Genomic DNA, 26,731 nt, shown 5'->3' with positions numbered 1-26,731 from the left:
CTGTTGGTTGTTTGGCCTGAGGCAACCCAACACTGGAGCCTACCTGGGCTCTTTGGTGGGGCTAATGACAGACTCTGGGAGGGCTCACGCCAAGGAGTACTTCCCAGAACTTCTGTTGCCAGTGTCCTTGTCCCCACGGTGAGCCACAGTCCTCCCACCCCCGCCTCTGCAGGAGACCCTCCAACACTAGCAGGTAGGTCAGGTTCAGTCTCTTGTGGGGTCACTGCTCCTTCCCCTGGGTCCCGATGTGCACACTACTTTGTGTGTGCCCTCCAAGAGTGGAGTCTCTGTTTCCCCCAGTCCTGTTGAAGTCCTGAAATCAATTCCCACTAGACTTCAAAGTCTGATTCTCTAGGAATTCCTTCTCCCGTTTCTGGACCCCCAGGTTGGGAAGCCTGACATGGGGCTCAGAACCTTCACTCCAGTGGGTGGACTTCTGTGGTATAAGTGTTCTCCAGTCTGTGAGTCACCCACCCAGCAGTTATGGGATTTGATTTTACTGTGATTGCGCCCCTCCTGCTGTCTCACTGTGGCTTCTCCTTTGTCTTTGGATGTGGGGTATCTTTTTTGGTGAGTTCCAGTGTCTTCCTGTCAATGATTGTACAGCAGCTAGTTGTGATTCTGGTGTTCTCGCAAGAGGGAGTGAGACGGTAGTATTCTTTTTATGACTAATATTCCACTGTATATATACCCACCACATCTACTTAATCCAGTCATCTGTTGATGGGTACATGGGTTGCTTCTGTGTCTTGGCTATTGTAAATAGTGCTGCTATGAATATTGGGGCGCATATGTCTTTTCAAATTAGTGTTTTCACTTTTTTCCGAATATATACCCAGGAGAGGAATTGCTGGATCATATGGTAGTTCTATTTTCAGTTTTTTATGGAACCTCCATACTGTTTTCCATAGTGGCTGCACCAATTTACATTCCCACCAATAGTGTACAATGGTTCCCTTTTCTCCACATCCTTCCCAACATTTGTTATTTGTAGACTTTTTTAATGATAGCCATTCTGACAGGTGTGAGGTAATTTGTGTTTTTGATTTGCATTTCTCTAATAATTAGTGAGGCTGAGCATCTTTTCATGGCTTTGTGTGGACATTTTCACAATATTAATTCTTCCAATTCAAGAGCACAGGATATCTTTCCATTTATTTGTGTCTTCTTTAATTCCTTTCATCATTGTCTTATAATTTTCAAGGTAAAGTGTTTTTGCTTAAATTTATTCTTAAGTATTTTTTTCATGCTGTTGTAAAATGGATTTTTTTTTCTTATTTTCTCTTTCAGATGTTTCACTGTTAGTATATAGAAATTCAACTGATTTCTGTATGTTGATTTTGTATCCTGCAACTTTATTGAATTCATTTGTTAGTTCTAACTTTTTTTGTGGAGTCTTTTGGATTTTCTATATATAAAATCATGTCATCTGAAAACAGCTACATTTTACTTCTTCCTTTCTGATGTGGATGTGTTTTATTTCTTTTTTTTCTCTAATTGCTATGGCTAGAACTTCCAGTACTATTTTGAGTAGAAATGGTGAGAGTTGGCATCCTTGTCTTGTTCCTGATGTTGGATGAAAAAGGTTTTAACTTATCACCATTGAGTATGTTAGCTGTGAGCTTGTCATATATGGCCTTTATTAGGTATATTCCTTCTATACCTAACTTGTTGAAACCTTTTATCATGAATGGGTGTTGAAATTTGTTAAATTTTTCTTCATCTATTGAATTGATTATACGATTTTTATCCTTAATTTTGTTAATGGGGCATATCACATTTATTGATTTGCTATATTGAATCATCCTTGCATCCCAGGGATGAATCCCACTTGATTGTGGCTTATGATCCTTTTAATGTTCTCTTGAATTCTATTTGCTAGTATTTTGTTAAGAATGTTTGCATGTATGGTCATCAGGGATTGGCCTATAACTTTCTTTTCTTATAGTGTTCTTGTCTGGCACTAGAATCTGAGGTGTGGGCATGTGCACATCTCCTGTGGAACCGAGGTCTAGGTCTCTGCAGTTTGCTGCAGTGACTTGGGGAGAGAGGGGGACTCAGCTACAGCATGGGCCCTGGGATGACAGGGTGCAGTAGTGGCTTGGGCCCAGGAAGCAGGGCAGTAGCAGCATGGCATGGGGATGGTGGGTCAAAGCCCCAACTCTGGCCCAGGGAGGCAGTCACAGAACAGCAGCAGTGCATCCAGCTGATAACCCATTAAAGCCAGGTGGGTCCAGATAGTGGCTACAGAGGGTGGAGTACAGAGCAGCAGCAGCTTGGCCTGGTAATGGTGAGTCAAAGCCACAGCCTAGGACCTGGGGTGAGGCTCAGAGCAGTGGCTGCTCATCTGGTTCCATAGGCAGTAAGGCGCTATGGCTTCCCAATCTCAGAGAATGGGGCACAGCAGCAACTGGGTCCTGGGGACAAGCCTTAGTACAGTGACAGCTCTAACCCTGGGGAGTAATGGGGGAGGGGTGTGGTAGCGGGGGGACTCCAGGCAGGTCCATCAGCTTGGGATTAGCACTGGTGCATATGTGGGAGTTCCCCATGGCAGTGAGGCTTGCTGGGGTTCTCCTCTCCTTTTCCTCATGGGGTGAAATTCCTCTGAGGGGATCCCTCCTAGCTGGCCTGGGCTAGAAGATGAGGTGACTCAGGTAAAATGCTTCCTGCATTTTTCTATGCAGCCATCCTTGGATTTTGAGCTCCTCCAGATTTCTGCTGCTTTTTCTTTGTAGTGCAGAACTCTCCTAGAGCTATTTTCATTGGTTTGCAGTTGTTCGTTTATTATTTTGCTTGTTTGTGAAGGAGACAAGCATTGGGACCTCCTAGCCCTCTATCTTGCTGACATCACCTCTATCATTATTTATTCAAATAAATCATGCATCTTTTTTGTTCCTTTACTTTTTAAAGCAGAGTAATATATCTTGAAAATATTTCCACATCAGCATATCCAAATCAACCTAGTTCTTTTTAAGTCCTTTATATCTGAGCATACTGGAAGTATGTTATTATTGGCAGTAAAAGTATATTACTTAACTAGGCCTCTGTTAAATGGACACTTTGGTTGTTTCCAGTTTTCTTTCTATAACAATGTTGCAACGTACATCATTGAAGTCAGTAGATATTTTATAATCCAATCTTGACTCCATCAGTTCAGAGATATGAGTCTTCCACCTAAAAGGAATTGCCACTGTTTCTTCCCTGAAACTGATTTCTTTTGATTCCTTTCTTTTGCAGCTCAGAAATTAACTTATTTAAAACTGACTGATTTTTTGAAAAGCATAGATATATTAAGCATATACATTTTATGTATTCCAAAAAGCAGTATTCTAGTGAACTTGAACTTTTTGAAGTCCTCTGTCAATGCTTCTCAAAGTGTGGTCCCTGGACTGGCAGCCTGGGCATTAACTAGGAACTTACTAGAAATACAAATTCTTGGACCCCACCCCAGACCTACTGAAATAGAAGCTGTGGGGTTCGAGGCCACTAATTTGTTTAACAGGTTCTCTGGGTATTCTGATGCAGGCTAAAATTGGAGAAACATTTCTATAGAAACATAGGTAGTTAGATTTATGTACTCCTTTTCCATTTCCATTGTTAATATTTGTATATAATATTCTGTTTTTCATGCTGTCACATATAATAAAAATTATATCAACTATAATGAAATTTAATAGAACTATTTTTTAATCACACAATAATTTTCCTTTAAAGTGCCATATACTGCTACCCGAAAATCTCTACCCCGCCCGTACTTTTGAGAATAAATTAATTCTGGGCAAAATAAATAACATGAGCAAATTCGTCGAGACAGCAATGAAATTGCAAGAGTGGAAGCCTTATGAAAATAACACTGCCTTGAGTGGATGCTGCTTATTGAACAATAATGAGAAAGATCCTGAATAAACAGGGTAGACCCAGATCATGGAGGGTGAGTTTGAATGTTTGAATGGCTTTTCCTTTTTCCTAAGTTTGAAAAAGTTACAGTTGTCTTTTATTGAATAAATTACAAATGATGAAAATATTCACCTGATTCAAAATAGCAATGTTTAAACACTGCACAACCAATTTCAAAAAGGAAAGGAAATAAACATAAATGCCCCATGACAATAACCAAATTGATATGTGTTGGAGCATATTCTGTGGAATTTGTAATGAGACAAAATACAAGTGATAAGAATTTTAAAGACATGAATCTCACCAACCAATGTTAATAATATTGTTGTTAACAATCTTATTATTATAATAATGTATAATATTGTATACATATATGTAACAGTCAATGTTATTAGCAATTTTAATAATAGTTAAGATATTATTTTTAACCACATTTTTACTGTGCCCTGGGAAGCATAAATATTATTGGATGAAACTCTATAATCCAGTCTGGATTATTACTGACATAGGTATTTAAACTTATAGAAAATCCTTTTGTACTTTGAATGTTACTGTATTTCGTCAGCAAGAATTAGAGCAGTTAGTAATAAATATTAACCTTAGTATTTTGGAGTTATGTTTTATATCAATATTTAATAAGGAAATTTGGATTTCTACAAAAACAATATAGAGTAGAATAAAGTTGATGAAATAGTGGCTATCCTCTATAATCTCTCATTATAAAATATTATTTACATTTTATATAGTAGTAAAAAAGAAGTACAACTTACATGGCAAGAAGAAATCATCAATTGAGTGAGCATAAAGTATCAGTCAAGAGAAAATAAATGGAGGAATTCTTCACTAATTACTGATTATTCTCTGAAACTGTGAAAGGTCCCAGAGGTAATATAAAAATAATGTGTATTAATAACTTTTGTGAGGGTTTTAGAGAGAATATATGCAGAAATGAATAGGAGAATTGTTGTTGCAAGTTGCTAATAATTGGATTGTGAGCAATGCAAATTTTATACTTCTCTCTAGAATTATTTTTCCAACGTAAATTCAGCATAGCAGTCTGATCCTATGAATGGTGACTGCTGGACCCAATCCAACTTCTCAGTTTGCTTCTGTGGACTATCCAGATAACAGTGAATATAATTTATACATTAATTATGTGATCATTTGATTAAATGAGCTAATATATGTGCTAAATCAGTGCTTTTCAAGCCTATCTACAAAATAGGATTCACCTGGGGTGCTTTAAAAGCTACCAATTCTCTGCCCCAGCCCCAGACCAATTAAACCAGATTCTCCTTAGGTGATTAAACTGTGCAGCCAGAGTTGAGCACCATGATGCTTATTATTTGATGATATAAGGGCAATCAACTGATACCTCAGCCCATATACAAATGGTTGTGGCTGGTTTTTTTTTTAATCCGGATCTTGTAGCTACTGGCCTAGTGGGGCCCAATAAATAGATTCAGTCTATATTGGGCTCACTTAAATGTTCCTTCTCCCAGACCACCTCATTCATGGCAATTACGACTTCCTCTCCAAGCACTCCCCAACAGAATTTCCTGTGATAATGGAAATGTTCTATATCTGTGCCCTCCAGTATGGGAGCTATGAGCCATATGCAGCTATTGAGCTCTTAAAATGTGGTTAGTATATTTTAATTAGTTTAAATCTAAATAGCAATATACGGTTTGTGGCTCCTATATTGGACAGCACAACTCAAGAATTATCAGTGATCCAGCAACCAATCAGGACCTGGGAAGGCAGTGAGCTATCCAGAAGGACATACAGGAAACCTTTTTACTGATTAATGACCAGTACAACTAAATATATCTCCCAGGAGAAGTAGGAGCAGGAGTAGTATTTCAGCAGAGCTGTTGGATAAGATGTAATGCTTCTTAGGATAGCAGGATGGCCCTTAATATTGAGCAGACAATGTCAGTTTCAACCACGGACTCTGAATAGATCAAATTCGGCCAGAATTAGTGGGCAAAAGTGAGTAGGCTACAGCCTTTGGAAGGCTTTAGTTGCCTTCAAAGATAAGGCAAGTCTCATAGGTTCTTGAGGAGGTCAGGTAATTAGTAGTCAGGGCACAGTTATAAGAATGAATATCTAATGATCTCTAGAAATTCAATAATTCCTTTGGTTTTATTGTGATTCACTCAAAACCTAAAAACTTTTAGAGATCATATTAATGCTTTAAGTAAACTGAAAAAGGCTCAGTGAGTATTTCTCTAGACTTCTGAATATATTTTTTACTATGGTTGTTCTAAAAATGGTACTGCTAAAGAGAGATCTGGACTACCTAATCCAAAGTTTAATGTGAAGTCTGCTTTGGTATGTAAATGAGAATATCATCTTTATAAACAAGCTCTGTCCAGAAGGTAGTAGAATAATTTTTTGTTCATAAAAATTATGTGATCATTCATGCTGTTGAGGCTTATTCAGTTGGCGAGAGTACCTCTAGCATTCCATTTTCTATTTGTCACAATCCCTAATTGAAATCATATTATTGGTATCTTAAACATTCAGTTCCAAAATGTCTCATAGAGCTGGTCCAGGAGATTAGAGCACAACAGGAGCAGATAGTAATCTAAATGTAACCACTTGATATTTTAGTATGTGATGAGAGGCAAAAATCCTTATTTTTCTTTTCAAGAACATGAGATTACTTGGGGGTAGGGGCGTGGTTCAAGGAACATATTTTCCCCCTCTGTATATTGGTGGCTAACTTCTTGCACAGGGCCATGATTTCAGGTGCGGAGAGAGAGTAGAGTTTCCTAGATACCAGATTACACAGTTAGGTTCCTGAGGCAGGAGCATCATGCAATTGTTTTCTGATTTAGAAAACAATTCTCAGTTTGTTATGCTCCTCTCTAGGTCAATGAGCACTGCAGTGGCAAATAAAATGGAATTTTTAAACAGGGTGTAGGCAGTAACTGTAACTTACAGGATATGAATTTTCAACAGAAATGGCTGAATCCCTGGGCCAGGGAATAGAGGTATTGGTCACTAGCATCCAGGGTATTGATAGCTTCTTATTGAGTGAAATCCTGGTCCATGCAGCTGCTTGACATTTTGAAGTCTATCATTGCTTTAATCGAATGGCAGGAACACACAACTCAAGAGTTTCACGGAGACATAGACTGCTATCTCTGAACATACAGACAGGGAAGAGAAAAAGCATTGTGATTGTTCTCTCTCCCATACCTTTTCTACCCTCCTATCACCTTCCAGACAGCCAGTCAGGTGCCTGAGTTGCAGATGGCAAGCTACAGACTGGGTGCCCATGGTCAACTTTCTCAGTTCCCCAAAATACAAGCATAATTCCTATCTTAGAATTCCCAAGCCTTTCAGTTTGGGCATGGGTCAGAGTGGTAGAAACTATCAAGGACACAAGTTCATTTAAATTGCTCAAGGTCATAGAGCACATTAGCAGCAGATAAAGGATGGGAACCCATAAAATTGGACTCTAAAGTCCAGGATTTTAATCTCTAGTATATATCCCACCAAAAGGCCATGGTCCATAATAGCCAGCTTTACAATGTTATTTTAAAAAAATTATTCTGATATTTGTTTAAAATGGTAATGAAGACTTTATTCGACACTATTGCAGTAGGGGACAAAGACTGAACTCAACTCCAAACATAGCAAAAACAGCTGGGGATTTACAGCCAATGAGCAGAGTAAGTGAGTGGATCAGTGGATGTAACATTACTAAGAGGAGGCATCAGGGGTGGGGGATTCCTACTAAATTACCCTAACAGCCTTCTTGCTGAAGGCAGGCCAAGGACAGGGCCAAGTATGAGGCCTACTTGAAAAGAGGTCTTAGAGGAACCCAACCAAAGTTTACTAAAGGAGGGATTCTTTGTCAAGGTTCAGCTAAAATGAACTTCTTAAGCATTGAGAGAAAGATCATTTATTTTGAAAACCAAAATCTCTAGATAATATTTTGAAAAATGCCATGCAATTAGTGTAGAATTTACTCTGATGAGAGATGCACAAAGCTGAAAGTTTTAGAAATGCTTGTGTGTATATTAGAAGTTCAATTAAATGAAAAATATAACAACTTGGTTTATTTTCAGAACTCTTCTTTACCATGTGGAACAAATTTGAAGCTAAGATAAAAGCCTCTGTTGCTGATGTTAAGAAAGGAGATCTCTGTTGAAGTTCCAACTTGCTTCTATTCACTCATATCCTTGTAATGCCTTCTGGTGTGGTGTAAAAGCAATTAAATGAAATTTGTGCTCTGCATGTCTTGATAATGTCATAATTATTTGTGTCAATTATTTGCAAATCTATTCTTTATGATACTATATAGAGAAAAGTCACTGCCATACATTTCTTACACTTCCAGATAGAGGAACTGAATTTAGAAAAGATTTTGCTTTAGTTTTTTTCATATTAAAACTGTAAATTCATTGATCAGAACAAAGTTGTTATTATTTATGTAATATTTATTAAACCTAGTGAGACTGCAAATCATACTACTAGCTCTAGCTGAACTATAAAAGACATTATTTATAAATTCAGAGAACTTATTCTGTGTGGGAATGTTATTAATTAATATCAAGTTTAATTGGTATTAGTGTTAAAGGAACATTGAAAAGAATAAAAGGAAAAAACTTGTAAATATTAAGTTAGTAGTCTAGTATCTTTATTGTTGCCTTGTTTTCTCTTTTGGCCCTGAGACTGATGGATTTTCATGACTGGTTATTATCTAATCATGTGCCTCTTTTTATGTGAAGATGTCTTTTATTTATTTTTAGGATATTTTTATCAGCTTCTAACAGTTCTAAATATTATTAATAAATATTTTGGTTCGTTATCTGTTTGAAAACTGAAATGAAGTAAAACTAAATAAAATAATACTCTCATGTATTTAATTAGATTTTTTCCAGAATCTAGAATTATTGCACCATTTCAAAATGTGCTTATGTTGATAGGCTACTGATTTAGTAAAAAAAATATCAATAGGTATTTAAATTTCTACATTTAAGAATGTTTTGACAGTAACACAATAATAAGAGGGGACTTTAACACCCCCACTTTCACCCATGGACAGATCAACCAAAATGAAAATAAATAAGGAAACACAAGCTTTAAATGATACATTAAACAAGATAGACTAAATTGGTATTTATAGGACATCCCATCCAAAAACAACAGAATACACTTTCTTCTCAAGTGCTCATGGAACATTCTCCAGGATAGATCATATCTTGGGTCACAAATCAAGCCTTGGTAAATTTAAGAAAATTGAAATCATATCAAGTATCTTTTTCGACCACAATGCTATGAGACTAAATATCAATTACAGGGGAAAAAACCTGCAAAAAATATAAACACATGGAGGCTAAACAATACGCTACTAAATAACCAAGAGATCACTGAAGAAATCAAAGAGGAAGTCAAAAAATACCTAGAAAAAAATGACAATGAAAACACAATGGCCCAAAACCTATGGGATGCAGCAAAAGAAGTTCTAAGAGGGAAGTTTATAGCAATACAGTCCTACCTCAAGAAACAAGAAAAATCTCAAATAAACAACTTAACCTTACAACTAAAGCAATTAGAGAAAGAAGAACAAAAAAACCCTAAAGTTAGCAGAAGGAAAGAAAGATCAGAAACAAATGAAAAAGAAATGAAGGAAACGATAGCAAAGATCAATAAAACTAAAAGCTGATTCTTTGAGAAGATAAACAAAATTGATAAACCATTAGCCAGACTCATCAAGAAAAAAAGGAAGAAGACTCAAATCAACAGAATTAGATATGAAAAAGGAGAAGTTACAACAGACACCGCAGAAATACAAAGCATCCTAAGAGACTACTACAAGCAACTCTATGCCAATAAAATGGACAACCTGGAAGAAATGGACAAATTCTTAGAAAAGCACAACCTTCCAAGACTGAACCAGGAAGAAACAGAAAATATAAACAGACCAATCACAAGCACTGAAATTGAAACTGTGATTAAAAATCTTCCAACAAACAAAAGCCCAGGACCAATGGATTCACAGGCAAATTCTATCAAACATTTAGAGAAGAGCTAACACCTATCCTTCTCAAACTCTTCCAAAATACAGCAGAGGGAGGAACACACCCAAACTCATTCTATGAGGCCACCAGCACCCTGATACCAAAACCAAAGATGTTACAAAAAAAAAACTACAGGCCAATATCACTGATGAACATGGCTGCAAAAATCCTCAACAAAATACTAGCAAACAGAATCCAGCAGCACATTAAAAGGATCATACACCATGATCAAGTGGGGTTTATCCCAGGAATGCAAGGATTCTTCAATATATGCAAATCAATCAATGTGATACCCCATATTAATAAATTGAAGGATAAAAACCATATGATAATCTCAATAGATGTAGAAACAGCTTTCAACAAAATTCAACACCCATTTATGATAAAAACTCTCCAGAAAGTAGGCAGAGAGGGATCTTAACATAATAAAGGCCATATATGACAAACCCCCAGCCAACATCGTTCTCAGTGGTGAAAAACTGAAACCATTTCCACTAAGATCAGGAACAAGACAAGGTTGCCCATTCTTACCACTGTTATTCAACATAGTTTTGGAAGTTTTAGCCACAGCAATCGGAGATGAAAAAGAAATTAAAGGAATCCAAATCAGAAAAGAAGAATTAAAACTGTGACTGTTTGCAGATGACATGATACTGTACACAGAGAATCCTAAAGATGCTACCAGAAAACTACTAGAGCTAATCAATGAATTCGGTAAAGTTGCAGTATACAAAATTGATGCACAGAGATCTCTTGCATTCGTATACACTAACGATGAAAAATCTGAAGGAGAAATTAAGGAAACACTCCATTTACCATTGCAACAAAGAATAAAATACCTAGGAATAAACCTACCTAAGGAGACAAAGACCTCTATGCAGAAAACTATAAGACACTGATGAAAGAAATTAAAGATGATACAAACAGATGGAGAGATATACCGTGTTCTTGGATTGGAAGAATCAACATTGTGAAAATGACTCTACTACCCAAAGCAATCTACAGATTCAATGCAATCCCTATCAAACTACCAATGGCATTTTTTCACAGAACTAGAACAAAAAATTTCACAATTTGTATGGAAACACAACAGATCCCAAATAGCCAAAGCAAACTGAGAAAGAAAAAACAGAGCTGGAGGAATCAGGCTCCCTGACTGCAGACTATACTACAAAGCTACAGTAATCAAGACAGTAGCTTTGGCACAAAAACAGAAATATAGATCAATGGAACAGGATAGAAAGCCCAGAGGTAAACCCACGCACATATGGTCACCTTATCTTTGATAAAGGAGGCAAGAGTATACAATGGAGAAAAGACAGCCTCTTCAGTAAGTGGTATTGCAAAAACTGGACAGCTACATGTAAAAGAATGAAATTAGAACACTCCCTAACACCATACACAAAAATAAACTCAGAATGGATTAAAGACCTAAATATAAGGCCAGACACTATAAAACTCTTAGAGGAAAACATAGGGAGAACACTCTATGACATAAATCACAGCAAGATGACCCACCTCCTAGAGAAATGGAAATAAAAACAAAAATAAACAAATGAGACCTAATGAAACTTAAAAGCTTTTGCACAGCAAAGGAAACCATAAACAAGACGAAAAGACAACCCTCAGAATGGAAGAAAATATTTGCAAGCGGAGCAACTGACAAAGGATTAATCTCCAAAATATACAAGCAGCTCATGCAGCTCAATATCAAAAAAACAAACAACCCAATCCAAAAATGGGCAGAATACCTAAATAGACATTTCTCCAAAGAAGATATACAGATTGCTAACAAACACATGAAAAGATGCTCAACATCACTAATCATTAGAGAAATGCAAATCAAAACTAAAATGAGGTATCACCTCACACCAGTCAGAATGGCCATCATCAAAAAATCTACAAACAATAAATGCTGGAGAGGGTGTGGAGAAAAGGGAACCCTCTTGCACTGTTGGTGGGAATGTAAATTGATACAGCCACTATAGAGAACAGTATGGAGGTTCCTTAAAAAACTAAAAATAGAACTACCATATGACCCAGCAATCCCTCTACTAGGCATATACCCTGAGAAAACCATAATTCAAAAAGACACATGTACCACAATGTTCATTGCAGCACTATTTACAATAGCCAGGACATGGAAGCAACCTAAGTGTCCATCAACAGATGAATGCATAAAGAAGATGTGGCACATATATATGATGGAATATTAGCCGTAAAACGAAACAAGGACCTAGAGTCCGTCATACAGAGTGAAGTAAATCAGAAAGTGAAAAACAAATACCGTATGCTAACACATATATATGGAATCTAAAAAAAAAGGTTCTGATGAACTTAGGGGCAGGACAGGAATAAAGATGCAGACGTAGAGAAAGGACTTGACACAGGGAGGGGGAAGGGTAAGCTGGGCCAAAGTGAGAGAGTAGCACTGACATATATACACTACCAAATGTAAAATAGATAGCTAATGAGAAGCAGCTGCATCACACAGGGAGATCAGCTTGGTGCTTTGTGACCACCTAGAGGGGTGGGATAGGGAGGGTGGTAGGGAGACACAAGAGGGAGGGGATATGGGGATATATGTATACGTATAGCTGATTCACTTTGTTACACAGCAGCAACTACACAACCATGTAAAGCAATTATACTCCAATAAAGATGTTAAAAAAAAAAATCTTTCACCTATAGGAACTCAGTATGCAATATACAGTCATTATAGATCCCAGAGACAGATTGAAAGTGGTTTCTTTGTCACCTCAGTGATACAGATTGACAAATTTTATACACAGATATACAAGTTTTAAGACTATATGTATATATATGTATATATCTATATATTTCATCAGCACAGTAATTTATTTTGATAAATATGAGACCTGAATGTGAGATGTAGGGGAAGGATAACATTTTATCCTCTTTTCTCTACCTTCATTTTGTAGAATATATTTCTTTAAACACCCTAGATTTTAGAGCACAACTTGTAACAAATCATATACAACGTATAATTCTTCTCCATGTAGAATTAGTTTTACAACTTGATTTTTTTTTAACATCTTTATTGGAGTATAATTACTTTACAATGGTGTGTGAGTTTCTGCTGTTTAACAAAGTGAATCAGTTATACATATACATATGTTCCCATATCTCTTCCCTCTTGCATCTCCCTCCCTCCCACCCTCCCTATCCCACCTCTCTAGGTGGTCACAAAACACAGAGCTGATCTCCCTGTACAACTTGATATTTGAAAGATGGTTTTTTGGCCTCTACTTAGTGTATCTAGCTACAATAGTCTCGCTTTCTTGATTGTAGGAAGTCTCTCAGTGTCAGAAATGGTTCTTAACATCGAGTCAAATTCTACCTTCATATAAGTTATTCCTGTTGGTGGAGCTTGAGTAAAACTGAAAAATATTTTAAAGGCAGTTAAATGAGACAATATTAAAAGTAGAGTCCTGGGTCAGTGCCTGGCACCAAAGGTGACCTAATTATTATCATCAGAACCATTGAAAATGCTTTATAAGCTTCTCTTAATTAAGAATAATCCTTTAAGTACAATATTGATTGAAGAAAATCAAATTATACTGGTAACTGAAATTCAAGACAAAAATAATGTATGTAAACACTAAACTCTAGTCAATAAATTTGTTTCTTGCAGGAGTACAGGCTACCAATTCTGAATATACGTGTATACTGGGGTTGAACAAATAAATACAGGAATGATGGAATGTAAGAGCCAGGTTTCTCAGTGCTGGAGAGAGAAATAATAGGTAAGTAAGTTGGAAAGCCTAGAATAAACCCCATGGTAATGGGTATGTCGGAAAGTCTTCATACTATTTTTGCAACTTGTATGTAAGTCAAGAATTATTTTTAAAACATTTTCCAGTAATCACCCAGAGAGTATTTGTATAATGAAATGAGAATATGAACAGGAAACCCTAAATTTAAGATTTGGACAGAAGAACAGGTTCTGTTTGGTTTCTTTTTTTTTCCATTCATTTATTAAATCAGTTAAAATTCAGTGTTTATTATATCCAGGCACAGTGTTAATTGTTAGGTTTACAAGGGTAAACCAATCAAGCATCATTTCATCAACTCAGAATCTAATGAGGGAAACATGTTAAATGAATATGTATATAGTAAGGTGAATTATATACAGAATTTGTGAATACATAAGTATGTATAGTACACATATCTACGTATAACACTTTTTTTAATTGAAATATTGTTAATTTATAGTGTTTTGTTTCTGGTGTACAGCAAAGTGATTCAGTTATATGTATGTATAGACTTTTATATATATGTAAATATATATATACTTTTATATTTTCATATTCTTTTCCATTATAGTTTATTACAAAATATTGAATATAGTTCCCTGTGCTATACAGTAGGACCTTGTTGTTTATATACAGTAGTTTGTATCTGCTAATCCCAAACTCCTAATTTATCCCCCCCTCCCCACCCTGAACTTTCCCCTTTGGTAACCAACCATAAGTTTGTTTTCTATGTCTGTGAGTCTGTTTTTGTTTTGCAAATAAGTTCATTTGTATAATTTTTTAAGATTGCACATATAAGTGATACCATATATTTGTCTTTCTCTGTCTTACTTCACTTAGTATGATAATCTCTCTCTTTAGAGAAATCAGCTGATAACCTTATGGGGGTCCCTTGTAACTAACTCTTTGTTTTTTTCATGCTGCCTTTAGAATCCTCTCTTTAACTTTTTGACAAAAGCTTAATTATAATATGTCTTGGTGTAGGTCTGTTTGGGTTTATCTTGTTTGAGACTCTTTGTGCTTCCTGTACCTGGATATGTTTCCTTCTTTAGGTTTCAGAAATTTTCAGCCATAGTTTCTTCAAATACATTTTCGATCCCCTTTTCTCTTTCTTCTCTTTCTGGGATTCCTATTATGTGTGGATTGTCTTGCTCTATATTATCCCATAGGTCTCATATGTTGCTTTCATTTTTTTTCATTTGTCTTTCTGTCTGCTTTCTGATTGGGTGATTTCCATTATCCTCTCTGCCAGATCACTTATTCATTCTTCTGCATTATCTAGTTTGCTATTTATTGCCTTTTGCTCAGCTTTCATCTCAGCAAATGGGTTTTCTAATTTTAATTGGCTCATCTTTATAGTTTCTAGTTCCTTGTTACAATGATCTGCATTTCTATTGATAGACTTTCTTAACTCCTTCAGTATTTTTATTACCTCCTTTTTGAACTTGGGATCTGGTAGACTGGAGAGGTCTGTTTCATTGTTTTTTCTTTCAGGGGATTTCTCTTGTCTTTTAAGGGTTCTGTTTTGATAATATATGTTTACTTTCATAATTTAACCATAATACTGCAAGATTATGTTTCCTTTTTCCAAAGTGTGTAGAACACATCATATATGCCTCAGAGGTAAGGATAAAGTGATTGACATTAAAAGCCTTGGATAAAGCTTAATGCCCAACGACTGTAAGAATCAAATAGGATAGTAGCAATGAAAGTGTGATGAAGATATGAGGTATGTAAGAAACAAAATAAACCAGGCTGTTCAAATAGAAGTCTGAAAACAAAATTGGATTTAATGGCTGAGTGGCAAAGGAAGAATGCACCACACAGGTCTGACTTAAGAGAGTTGTCCAAAATGGAAATTGAAGGGCTTAGATATAGGGCAAAAAAGGAAGAATAAGACTGAATAGGGCAAGATGACAATTTCAAGTCATGAGTTGGCTGAAGAGGTAGATTATAAACTCATGTTCGCAATTACTTACCTTTAGAGACTGCATCACCAATGTGGAGAAACCTGGTTTCAAGTAGGTCTGGGATGGAGAAAGAAAAATTTCAAAGGGCCTAAGGTTATGCTTAGATTGGCAAGATTTTTTTTTAACCTATTTCATTACAGTCTTACTTAGAAATAAGAAATGAAGTTGGGAATTCCCAGAGGTACCTTCCATTGCTAAGGTGATTGAAGGGGAAAAATGGTACTAATTGATAATTAACACTTGTTAAAAATTTACAAGATTTACATTGTCTTTGAGGAGTGACATCAGCAAGATGGTGGACTAGGAAGCTTGGAAAAAACTAAAGGCTGACTAAAATAACATTTTAGGAGCTCTGGAAACTAGTCAGATCACAAAAGAAGAGAGCAAAAGAAGAAGAAAGGAACAAAAATGAACTGCAAAAACAACCAGAAAACAATAAGTACATTTGCATCAATAATTACTTTAAGTATAAATGGACTAAATACTTCAATGAAAAGACACAGAGTAGGGACTTCCCTGGTGGTGCAGTGGTTAACAATCCGCCTGCCAATGCAGGGGACATGGGTTCGATCCCTGGTCTGGGAAGACCCCACATGCTGTGGAGCAACTAAGCCCATGTGCCACAACTACTGAGCCTGAGCTCTAGAGCCTGCGAGCCACAACTACTGAGCCTGCATGCCACAACTACTGAAGCCCACGCGCCTAGAGCCCGTGCTCTGCAACAAGAGAAGCCACCGCGATGAGAAGCCCACACACAACAACGAAGACCCAACGCAGCTAAAAATTAAAAAAACGACACAGAGTGGCTGAATGGATAAAATACAAAATGCATATATATGCTGCCTACAAGAGTCTCACTTGTGAATGGATAAAGATGTGTATATGTGTGTTTATGTATGTGTGTGTGTATGCACACACATAATTGAATATTACTCAGCCATAAAACCAAAAGCAATCTTGCCATTTGCAACAACAGGGATGTACCTAAAGGGTATTATGCTAAGTGAAATGTCAGAAAGAGAAAGACAAATACTATACACCATTTCATTTATATGTGAAATCTAAGAAACAAAATAAATGAATAAACATAACAAAACAGAACCAGACTCATAGATACAGAGAAAAAACTGGTGGTTGACATAGGGGAGGGGGGTAGGGGGTTGAGTTAAATAGGTGAGGGAGATTAAGACATACATACAAACTTCCAGTCATAAATAAGTCACAGGGATGTAATGTATCACATAGGCAATATAGCCAATAATGTAATAATTTTATATGGTGACAGATGGTAACTAGATTATTGTGGTGATCATTTGTAGTGTATAAAAACATCAAATCACTATGTTGAAATCTGAAACTAATACAATATTGTAAGTCAATTGTACTTCAATTTTAAAAAAAAATTTAAAAATGAAATAGCCTAGTAACAGTGATTGTAAATAAATAGGCAATCTGAACATAGTTATAATACCAAGGAAACTGAAGCAGTAATCAAAAACCTCCCAACAAAGAAAAGCCCCAGAACAGATGGCATCATGGGTGAATGGTACCAAATATTTAAAGAAAAATTAACATCAATTTTAATTCAAACTCTTAAAAAATTGAAAGAGTGAACACTTCCTCACTCATTCTAAGAGACTGCATTACCCTGATTCCAAAGACAAAGACATCACAAGTGAAGAAAAATATAGACCAGTATCACTTGTATATATTAATGTAAAAATGCTCAAAAAAAATGCTAGAAAACTGAATTCAGCAGTTAAAGGTTTACAAACCATGACCAAGTGGTATTTATTAATGGAATGCAAGTGTGGTTCAACATATTAAAATTATTGAATGAAGTGTACCACATTAACAGAATGAAAGAATAAAAACACATGATCATCTCAATTGATGCAGAAAAAGTATTTGACATAATTCAATACCTTTTCATGATTAAAAACACCCAAAAAACTAGGAATAGAAGGAAACTAACTCAACATGATAAAGCCATATATGAAAAGTCCACAGTTAACATACTCAATGATGAAAGACTGAAAGCTTTTCGTCTAAGATCAGGAACAAGATAATATTCTGACTCTTGCCATTTCTATTTAATATAGTACTGGAAGTCCTGGCCAGAGTAATTAGGAAAGAAAAATTAATAAAAGGAATCTAAACTGGAAAGGAAAAAGTCAAATTATATTTTTAGACAACATGATCACCTTATGTGTAGAAAACCCTAAAGATTCCACGTGCAGAAAAACTGTTAAAACTAATAAATTTAGCAGAGTTGAAGGATGCAAAATCCACACACAAAAATCAGTTGTGTTTCTACACTAACAATGGCCAATTTGAAAAGGAAGAAAATAATTTTGTTAATGATAGTATCAAAAAGAATAAAATACTTAGCAGTAAACTTAGCCAAGAAGGCAAAAGATTTGTACACTGAAACTACAAAACATTGCTGAAAGAAATTAAAGACACAAATAAATGAAAAGACTTCCCATGTTCGTGGACTGGAAGATAATACTGTTAGGATGTCAGTATTATCCCAAGTGGTCTACAGATTCAATGCAATCCTTATCAAAACTTGAGTTACATTTTTGCAGAAATGGAAAAATCCATACTAAAATTTATATGGATCCACAAGGGAACCCAAATAGCCAAGACAATCTTGAAAAAGGAGAAAAAATTTGGAGGTTTTACAGTTTCGGATATCAAAATGTTCCACAAAACTACATAAACAAAACAGTGTGGTAATGGCATGCAGACAGGCATATAGGCCAATTGAATACAATAGAGAGCCCATAGATAAACCCTTGCATATATGGTCAAATGAATTTTGACAGGGGTGCCAAGACCATTCAGTGGGGAAAACAGTCTCTTCAACAAGTGGTGCTGGGAAAACTGGATATCCACATGCAAAGAAAAAGTTGGATCCTTACCTTACACATATTTAAAAATTCTAAGTAGATCAAAGATGTAAACATGAGTGCTAAAACTACAAAACTCTTAAAATGGGGAAAGCTTCATGACATTAGATTTGACCATTTCTTGAAAATGATGCGAAAAGCACAGACAACAAAGGAAAAAATAGATAAACTGGACTTCAACAAAATTTAAAACTTTTCTACATCAAAGGATACTATCAACAGAGTGAAAAGGCAATCCACAGGATGGGAGAAAATATTTGCAAATCATATATCTGATATGGCATTAATATCCAGAATATATAAATATCTCCTACAACTCAATAACAAAAACAAAACCCTGATTTAAAAATGGGCAAATGGGGACTTCCCTGGTAGCACAGTGGTTAAGAATCTGCCTGCCAATGCAGGGGACACGGGTTCGATCCCTGGTCTGGGAAGATCCCACATGCCGCGGAGCAACTAAGCCCGTGTGCTACAACTACGGAAGCCCGTGTGCCTTAGAGCCTGTGAGCCACAACTACTGAGCCCATGCACTACAACTACTGAAGCCCATATACCCTAGAGCCCGTGAGCCACAACTACTGAGCCCACGTGCTGTGACTACTGAAAGCCCATGCACCTAGAGCCCATGCTCCGCAACAAGAGAAGCCACCACAATGAGAAGCCTGCGCACTGCAATGAAGAGAAGCCCCCGCTCACCGCAACTAGAGAAAGCCCGCGTGCAGCAACAAAGACCCAATGCAGCCAAAAATAAATAAATCAAAAATAAATTTATTAAAAAAAATGGGCAAATGACTTGAATAGACATTTCTGCAAAGGAAATAAACAAATGGCCAACAAGTATGTGAAAAGATGCTCAACATCACTAATTATTAAGAAAATGCAAAACAAAACCACAATGAGATATCACCTCACATTCATTAGAATGGCTAATTTTTTTTAATCACAGAAAATAGCAAGTAGGTAAAACGGTACGTTTACTGTAGAAAATGTATGGCAGTTCCTGAAAATAATGAAACATATACCCAAAATAATTGAAGGCGGAGACTAAAACAGATATTTGTATACTCCTGTTTATAGCAGCATTATTCCACAATAGCCAAAAGATAGAAGCAGTCCAAGTCTCCAACAGTGGATGAATGCATAAAGAAAATGATACATGTACATACAATGTAATATTATTCAGCCTGAAAAATGAAGGAAATTCTGATACATGCTGCAACATGGATGAACCTTGAAGACTTATGTAAGTGAAATAAGCCAGTCTCAAATGGGCAAATACTGCATGATTCCACATATATGAGATAGAGTACTCAAATTCATAGAGACAAAAGTTAGAATGGTTGCCAGGGGCTAGGGAAAGGGTGAATGGGGAGTTATTATTTAATGGACAAAGTTTCTGATTGGAAAGATTAAAAAAAAGTTCTGGAGATGAACGATAGTGATGGTTGCACATCATTGTGAATGTACTCAATGCCACTGAACTGTACACTTAAAAATAGGTAAAATGACAGATTTTATGTTATGAATATTTTACCCATAAAAAAGGTTTACATTGTTTTCTAATTATAATTTTTCAAGGTAATTTGCTATTTAATTTGTTTAGAGAAAAATGAAGAAAATCTAACAAGAATAAGCTTTGAAAATATTCTAGAGGAGCAAAGACTTTAAAGCTTTTAGAAGCGTTTATAAATTTGTTTTCCAAAGGATACGGAGAGCAAAGTAGCATAAAGGTAAGAGTATAACAAAATTTCATATCTGGGTCACTTAATTTTAGCAATTATTTTCTTGAAAATTATATTTAAAATTTTTTAAATAATAGCATCAATAAACTAATGTAAACTCAGAGATATCACTGAATTTTCTACCTACATTTTATTGATTTTAATATTAAAATTTTACATAAAACAGTAAGCTTGAATGGTCATTATTTTTCTGTATTCAAATAGAAAGATACAGTTCAATACTGAGTGACTTTTCCTTAAATGGATTGTGAATGTGTAACACTTCTAACTTTGCTTTTTTTTTTTTTTTTTAACTGAAGGGAGATACAGTTGAGTTAATCATACTACTAATACTGTGGCATATTATCATCACTAGTTTATTCAAGGTCCCTCTCTTATTTTTACATTATCACATTCATCCCTATCCTTTTCCCACTCCTCTACTACTCAGCTACAGGCATTTGCTCTAATGTATTTAATGTGTCCTTAGATAAATTTGATGTTTGAAAAATATATGTTTTATGCAAGTATTTTAAATTTGCGTAGTGTGCTACTGTAGATCTCTTACTTTTTTCTTTTCAACAGCCATACATTTTAAGCACTATTCTGTAGTTGCAAGTATATCTGAGCCATTGCTTCTCACTGACGCATCACACTCTAATGCTCTAGTCATCCAGTTCCCTGGTGATGGGATCCAATTATTTGTAACCACATGCCTTTTTCATGTTTGCAGGGTGAACACCGCAAGAGTGAGATTGCAGGGGCCAGGGTATAATTTGTTTTCCTGAAGTTCTACTCAGCTGTTCCAAAGCAGCAGTACTAGTTTGCACTTTCAGTGGCAGTGCCTGAAGGTTCCTGTCAGTCAACCACTCACTAACACTTGATGTTACCAGGCTTTCTAATTTGTCCTAATCAGGTGAGCATAAAGTGGTATTTCATTATTCCAAATTGTACTTTTCTAATCATGATCATCATCTTTAAGCAACCGTTTCCTTTCGTATATATTTTTATCCATATACATTTTTAGCAATTTAGGTATTCTGTTCTAAGGAAGGGTTTGATTTATTATCCATTTGTGTTGATGTTGCGGGGGTTCCTTACATAGTATAGATATTTATTGCTTATTGGTTTTAAATGTTGCCAATATTTTCTCCCACCTATGCCATTAACTATGTCTCTATTGTCTAGTTGATCAGAAATCTTTATTTTTAATGCAGTGAAATACATTAATTGTTTTATTGTGATTTGGGTTTAGGAGCCTTAGAAAAGTTATTACAAAGATATCTTTTACATTGATTTCTATTAATTTTACACTTTTGTCTTTCATGTTTAGATCTTTAATCCATGAGAAATCATTTTGGTATGTGATATACTACAGGGATCCAATATTATTTTTCTCCATATTATGAGTCATTTTTTTCCAGTTCCATCTACCAAAAGAACCATTCTTTTCCTGATTGATTTATGCAGCCACATCTATTGTATGCTAAGTTCCCACAGAGATGGGATGTTCTTCAGGTCTCTGATTTGCTTCTTACACTAGTCTATTTGTTCTTACACTACTATCACACTATTTTTTAAATCGATTTGTATTGTACCATTTATCTGGTAGGATAAGACACCTACATAGCTTCATTTTTAAAAATTGCTCTAGCTATTCATAGACCTTTATTCTTCTACATAAAATCTGTATGGGAATTGCATTAAATTCTTAGGTTAATCTGGAGAGAAGTGGCAGCTTTACCATATTAGTCATTGCACCTTGAATATGAGGTATATTTCCATCCATTTTTTTCTTCTTTTAGTATTTTAAAAGCGACTTTAACAATTTCTCTATTAAGGTCTTATGTATTCCTTGTTAGACATACATAACCTAACCCTTGTTAGGTTAAAGTCTTAATGCTTAATTTTTGTTGCTGTCTTATATTTTTCCAGTGAGTTATTGCTGGTATTAAAATGTATTGAATTTTACTAGCAGAGTTATCTGGCAATCTTTTTGAACTTTCTTACTGGTTCTAATAGTTTGCCTATATAGAAGTGAGTATGTCATTTCTCTTGCAAACATTTTCTCTCATATTGTCTGACAGGCTCTACATTTTATGGAACACTAGTGAGTAGAGATCATCTTTGGTTTGTTGCCAGTATTAAAGCAAATCAGTCTAAATTTTTTCCACTGAGTATGTTTTTGCTTTAGGCCTCTGCTAGATGGACATTTTAAGTCAAGAATGTCTTTTAATTATTTTCCAGCATATTGAGGTATAAGTGACAAATAAAAATTGTACAATATATGTATAAGGTATACAATGTGACGATTTGATATATGTATGCATTGTGAAATTATTACCACAAATAAGCTATTAACATATCCATAACCTCACATACTAACCACTTTGTATGTGTGTTATATGAACACAAGATCTAGTCTCAGCAAATTTCAAGTATATAATACAGTCTTGTTAACTATAGTCAACATGCTGTACATTAGATTCCCAGATTTTACTCATCTTATAACTGAAAGTTTTTACCGTTTGGTCAACATCTCTCCATTTCCCCCACCTTCCAGCCCCAGGCAATAACCATTCTACTCTCAGATAGTATGAGTTCAAGTTATATACATACACATACACACACACACACACACACATTTTCTTTATCCATTCATCTGTCAACAGACACTTAGATTCTTTCCATATTTTGGCTGTAGTGAACAATGCTACAGTGAACATTGGACCAGTGCAGGTAACGCTTCAAGATCCTGATTCCAATTCCTTTACATATATATATATATATACTCAAAAATGGGATTCTAGATCATATGGTAGTTATATTTTTAACTTTTCTGAGGAACCCCTACACTGATTTCCATAAAGGCTATATCAGTTTACATTCCCATCAAAAGTGTACAAGGTTTCGCTTTTCTCCACATCCCTGTCAGCACAAAGAGTGCTTGTCTTTTTGATAATAGCCATTCTGATAGTTATGATAGCTCGTTGTTTTGATTTACATTTCACTGATGATTAGTGATGTTGAGCATCTAATCAAATACCTGTTGGATATTTGTATGTCTCCTTTGGATGATGTCTAAATAAGATCCTTTGCCCATTTTTACATCTTGCTATTGAGGTGTGTGAGTTTCTTATATATTTTGGATATTAACCCTTTATTAGATGTATGGCTTGTAAATATTTTCTACCATTCCATATACTGCCTTTTCATTCTGTTGTTTTCCATAATGTTTTCTCTGCTGTTGCAGAAACTTTTTTCTTTGAAGTATTCCCACTTGTTTATTTTTGCTTTTGTTTACTTTGGTTTCTGTGTTATATCCAAAAAAGCATTGCCAAGACCAATGTCAAGAAGAATTTTCTCAATGTTTTCACTTAGGAATTTTATGGTTTCAGGTCTTACATGTAAGTCTTTAGTACATTTTGAGTTAATCATTTTTTATGGTGTAAGACAAGGGTACAATTTCATTCCTTCGCAGACAACTATCCATATTTTCCTACACTATTTATTAAGGAGACTATCATTTTCCCCATTGTGTGTTCTTGACATCTTTGTGAAAGATTAATTGGCATATATGTGTGGGCTTATCTCTGAACTCTCTATTTGTTTCCATTGGTCTATGAGTCAGTTTTTAATGCCAGTAAGATACTGTTTTGATTACTATAGCTTTGCAATATAGTTTGAAATCAAAAAGTGTGATGCCTCCAGCTTTGTTTTTCTTTTCATTACTGTTTCTATACCCTTATTTATTATTGGTCTGTTCAGATTCTTAGTCTTAGTAGTTTGTGTTTCTAGGAATTTACCCATTTCTTCAGGTTCCAATTTGTTAACATATGATTGTTGACAGTAGTCTCCTATGATTCCTTTTTATTTCTATGGTATCAGTTGTAATGTCTCATCTTATTTCTAATTTTAATTACTTGAGTATGTTGAGTCTTCTCTCTTTCTTGGTTAGTCCACCTAAAGGTTTGTCAACTTTGCTTATCTTTTCAAAAACCAACTCTTACTTTCATTGATCTTTTCTATTCTCATTTGTATTCTTGTTCTGTTTCATTTCTTGTTGCTCTGATCTTTTGAATCTCCTTTCTGCTAACTTTGGGCTTACTTTGTTCTTTGACATATAAAATTAGGTTGTTTATTTAAGATATTTAAGATACTTCTTTTTTCTTAATGTAGGCATTTACTGCTATAAACTTGCCTTAGTTTATGCTTCTGCTGCATCGCATAAGTTTTGGTATGCTGTGTTTCCAATTTTGTCTCAAGTTATTTTTTTGATATCCCTTTGATTTCTTCTTTGACCCGTTAGTTGTTCAGGATCTTGTTTAATTTCCACCCATTTGTGACTTCTGCAATTTTTCTTTTATTTTTGGTATCTAGGTTCATACCACTGTTATCAGAAAAGATACCTGATATGATTTCAATCTTCTTAAATTGTTAACACTTGTTTTGCAGTCTAGCATATGATCTATGCTGGAAAATGTTCTGTGTACTCTTAGAAGAATTGTGTGTTCTGTAACTGTTGGATAGATTGGTCTGTATAAGTCTTTTAGATCCACTTGTCTGTAGTGTTACTCAAGTCTGCTGTTTCCTTGTTGATTTTTCCATCTGGATGATCTATCCATTGTTGAACGTAAAGTATTGAAATCCCTTAACCACTATTATTATACTGCTGTCTCTACCTCTCTTCAGACCTGTCAGAATATTTGCTTTATATATTTCAGTGCTCCAATGTTTGGTGTATAATTTTTATATCCTCTTGACAAATGGACTCCTTCATAATGGTGTTCTTCTTTGTCTCTTGTGACAGACTTTGACTGAAAGTTTAGTGTGTCTGATAAAAGTATAGGACCTCTACTGTCTTTGCTTACTATTCACATGGAATATCTTTTTCCATATATTCACTTTCAGCCAATGTGTGTCCTTAAAGCTAAATTGAGCTTTAAGTACTCAGCATACTGTTGGATCCTGCTTTTTAAAATCCATTCAGGCACTCTGTGTCTTTTGATTGGAGAATTTAATCCATTTGAATTTAAAGTAATTATTGATAGGCAAGGAGTTATAGCCATTTTGTTAACTGTTTTCTAGTTCCTTTTTTTTCTTCCTCTCTTGCTGTCTTCCTTTATGAGTTATTGATTTTTTGAAGTGATATGCTTTGATTTCTCTATCTGTTGTGTATCTACTGAGGTTTTTTTCTTTGTAGTTACCATGAGGATCACAAACATCTTAAAGTTATAACGGTCTATTTTAAACTGATAATGACAACTTCAGTTGCATACAAAAATGCTACACTTTTACTTCTCTCCCTACCTCTTTTATGCTATTGACATCACACTTAACTCTCTTGATACTGTGTGTCCATTAACAAATTATTGCAGCTATAGTTACATGTAATACTTTTGTCTTTTAACATTTATACCTGAGTTAAAATTGTTATGTATACCACCATTACAGTATTAGAGTATTCTGAATTTGACTATATAGTTATCTTTACCAGTGAGTTTTATACTTTATATATTTTCCTGTTGTAACTTAGTGTCCTTTCCTTTCAGCCTGAAAAATTCCCCTTAGCATTTCTTATAAGGCAGATCTAATGGTGATAAACTCCTTCACCTTTTATTTGTCTGGGAATGTCTTCATCTGTCCTCATTTCTGAAGGACAATTTTTTCATGTATAGTGTTCTTGGTTGGCAGGTTTTTTGTTTTCTTTCATCTCTTTGAATATATTATCACACTCTCATGTCCTGCAAGGTTTCTGCTAAGAAAACTGTTGATAGCCTTATGGGGGGAGGGGAGGCTTTATGTGGCAAGTCATTTTTCTCTTGCTGCTTTCAAAATTTTTCCTTTGTATTTGACTATTGACAATTTAATTGTAATGTGTCTCATGGTAGTCTTCTTTGGGTTGAGCTTGCTTGGGGTCCTTTAAGCTTCATGAATCTGGGTGTCATGCCTTCTAAGATTTGGGAAGTTCTCAGCTTTATTTCTTTGAATAAACCCTCTGCTCCTTTCTCTCTCTCTTCTCCTTCTGGAATTCCCATAATGTGTATATTCATTTGTTTAATTAATTATGTCCCATAAGCCCCATTTGCTTTCTTCGTTCTTTTTCATGTGCTTTCCCCACTCTAATTTCAAATGGTCTGTCTTCAAGTTTGCTAATTATTTCTTTTGCATGGTCAATAGGCTTTTGAAGCTCTCTAGAATTCTTTAGTTCTGTCATTGTATTCTTCAGCCTCAGGATTTTTCATCTGTTCTTTTTTTATGGTTTCTGTTAGTTTATTAAACTTCTCATTTTGTTCATGCATTTCCCTGATCTCATTTAGTTGTCTATAGTGTGTTTTTTTGCATATCATTGAGCTCCTTTAAGATGATTAGTTTGAATTCTTTGTCAGGCAATTAGTAGATTTCCATTTT

The 26,731-nt window shown here is 35.2% G+C and overlaps 1 protein-coding gene and 2 long non-coding RNA genes across 4 annotated transcripts in view; 1 reads left to right on the top strand and 2 right to left on the bottom strand.

The window, feature by feature from the left end:
- CCDC7 (coiled-coil domain containing 7) overlaps positions 1-9,688 on the top strand; it is a 326,200-nt gene extending 316,512 nt beyond the window's left edge. The window contains exons 46-48 of one of the 2 annotated variants that reach the window (XM_082449611.1): positions 3,715-3,931; positions 4,644-4,782; positions 7,980-9,688. In XM_082449611.1, coding sequence (XP_082305737.1) covers positions 3,715-3,761 — 47 coding nt within the window. In that variant the 3' untranslated portion in view covers positions 3,762-3,931; positions 4,644-4,782; positions 7,980-9,688. The remainder of the gene's footprint in view (positions 1-3,714; positions 3,932-4,643; positions 4,783-7,979) is intronic. The other variant, XM_082449612.1, reaches the window with a different exon arrangement.
- Positions 1-26,731, bottom strand: part of LOC309655070 — a 448,619-nt gene that overhangs the window by 391,334 nt on the left and 30,554 nt on the right. The gene's annotated exons all lie outside the window — the stretch shown is intronic.
- Positions 1-26,731, bottom strand: part of LOC309655049 — a 142,262-nt gene that overhangs the window by 106,248 nt on the left and 9,283 nt on the right. The window lies entirely within an intron of this gene.

The sequence above is a fragment of the Balaenoptera physalus genome, assembly GCF_965194825.1.
Source record: "Balaenoptera physalus genome assembly, chromosome: 2".
NCBI classification, from domain to species: Eukaryota; Metazoa; Chordata; class Mammalia; order Artiodactyla; family Balaenopteridae; genus Balaenoptera; species Balaenoptera physalus.
This window is presented reverse-complemented; position numbering and strand designations above follow the sequence as displayed.